At 50.7% G+C, this 2171-nt stretch overlaps 1 protein-coding gene across 1 annotated transcript; it reads left to right on the top strand.

Moving 5' to 3' along the window:
• Positions 1 to 257: 257 nt before the first annotated feature.
• LOC136542981 (putative beta-glucosidase 15) lies at positions 258 to 1465 on the top strand. The gene is made up of 2 exons (XM_066535577.1): positions 258 to 323; positions 1079 to 1465. The coding sequence occupies exons 1-2, from the start codon at positions 258 to 260 to the stop codon at positions 1463 to 1465; spliced, it is 453 nt and encodes a 150-aa protein (XP_066391674.1).
• The last annotated feature ends 706 nt before the right edge of the window (positions 1466 to 2171 follow it).

Here is a 2171-nt window from a genome sequence, read left to right as displayed (position 1 = left end):
GTCTCGAACCGGAGCGAAGCATGAAAACTAACCTCAACTACGCATTCGCGGGCTATCCAAAAAGCGTGGACAATCCGAAATAGATACGGTCGTAGATATGCAAAGGTCCGCATATCTCCGACCGTATCTCTTTCGAACGGGAGACACCTAACTAGGTTACGTGACCAAAAACCACATACGGATAGAGGGGTTATACCTAGGGTGGAGGTGAGGTCTGGGTGGCGAGTCGACGCGATGCAGGAAGACCCACAGGGCCGATGAAGACGACCGGGGTCGCCGAGTCCCTCCCACAGGTCCTCCTCCTGCAAAAAAGGGCAAAAATGGTTAGTGTCGACTCAAAATTTCGGCAGCACCTCCCCTGCACGGGGAGGTTTCCCAAAACCTGCAAAAAACATGACACGAAGGCCAACAACCACATATATACCAAACATGGCACGAAGGCCAACAACCACATATATACCAAACATGGACACGAAGGCCAACAACCACCAATATATCAAGAGGAGCCATGTACTTTAGTTCTCTTTCCATGCACATGAAAGTATTGAAGTAGTACAACAACAATTACTACTAACCCTACAACTACTACTAACAACTACTTAACTACTAACAATGCTAATAGTAAGAACTACTTAACTATTAACAACTACTACTACTACTAACCACTACTACTTACTAACTACTACTATTTACTAACCCTACAACTAACACTACTAACTACTACAACTAACACTACTACTACTAACACTACAACTAACTACTACTAACACTACTAACTACTACTACTACTAACACTATAAGGGTAGGGCTTACCTTGGCGGCAAGAACGGCAAGAGCGAGGGCCGGCGACGATGGCGGGGATGACCGCAGCAGCGCGAGGATCAACGGCCAGTCGGAACGGCGCGGGGATCGACGGGCGGTCGGGTCGGCACCTTCCTCTTCTTCCTCCCCCTTCTCTTTCTTCCTCTTCTTCCTCCTCCCCTTCTCTTTTTCCTCTTCCTCCTCCCTTTTTTCTCTTCTTCTTCCTTCCTCCTCCCATCTTCCACCTACCTCCTCTACTGCTGGCCGGCGGCGGGAGGAGCCCGACGCCACACCACGGACAGCCGGCCTCGTCGGGGACGACCTGCGAGGTGGGGGCCGCGTGGCCGCCGTGGCCGGCGAGGCTGGGGCGACGGGGCTAGGCAGGAGCACCGGCCGGGCCGAGCGCCGCCGGGGTCATTGGGGCGGGGCCACGGCCGCGGGGCGCCGGATCCGGGCTGGAGCGCCGGCCGGCCGCCGGGGCGAGCGCCGCCGGTCGTGGGCGCGGCACGCGCGGGCGCTGGGCCGCCGGTGCCGGAGCGCGCGGTCACAGGGACTGGGAGGCAGACAAGCAGCGAGGCGCGGGAGAGGCGCGGGCGCGGCGAAGTGCGAGGGCGGCGGCGGCTACGGACCGCAGGCGCGGGGTCAGTCTGCTGGAATAGGATAGGGTTGGGACAGGCCGGCCTTTTTAGTCATGCGCCTTTGCCGGGTGCCAGGTGACGACGGCACCCGGCAAAGAATTTTTTTAATTTTTTTTAAATTTCTTTGCAGGGTGCCCCATGACCTTTGCCGGGTGCCCTGGGTGGCACCCGGCAAATTATTATTTTTTTTTTATTTTTTTTTACCCCATTTTTTTGTGGGGACTTGCTACAGTAAATACATCCCTATTTCAAAATTTGGGACAATTATGAGTTTTTTAACAATATTTCCTTAATTTTTTCCGTTTCATTGAATTTTTCCGACTATTCTAAATTTGAACTGCAGGTATATGAAATAATGAAATTTTGTCATTCAAAAAATAGTATTCATGATATTTAGGCTATGTCGAGGCCGTATGCAGGAAGTGGCATGAAATGTCGCGCATCATGTTGTCGTAACATGACGATGTACTCGCGAGGGAAGTTTATTTAAATTATATAAAATTCAAACGATGTCCGAAAATCACGAAACGACATTTTATATAATTTTTGTGATATAAAATCCAAACGAGGCCGTATACAAGTTTCGTGATTTTCGGACATCGTTTGGATTTTATATAATTTAAATAAACTTCCCCCGCGAGTACATCGTCATGTTACGACAACATGATGCGCGACATTTCATGCCACTTCCTGCATACGGCCTCGACATAGCCTAAATATCATGAATACTAT

The sequence above is a fragment of the Miscanthus floridulus genome, chromosome 3 (assembly GCF_019320115.1).
Source record: "Miscanthus floridulus cultivar M001 chromosome 3, ASM1932011v1, whole genome shotgun sequence".
Classification (NCBI taxonomy): Eukaryota; Viridiplantae; Streptophyta; class Magnoliopsida; order Poales; family Poaceae; genus Miscanthus; species Miscanthus floridulus.
The sequence above is the reverse complement of the archived record's forward strand: the minus strand, read 5'-3'. Positions and strand labels throughout refer to the sequence as shown.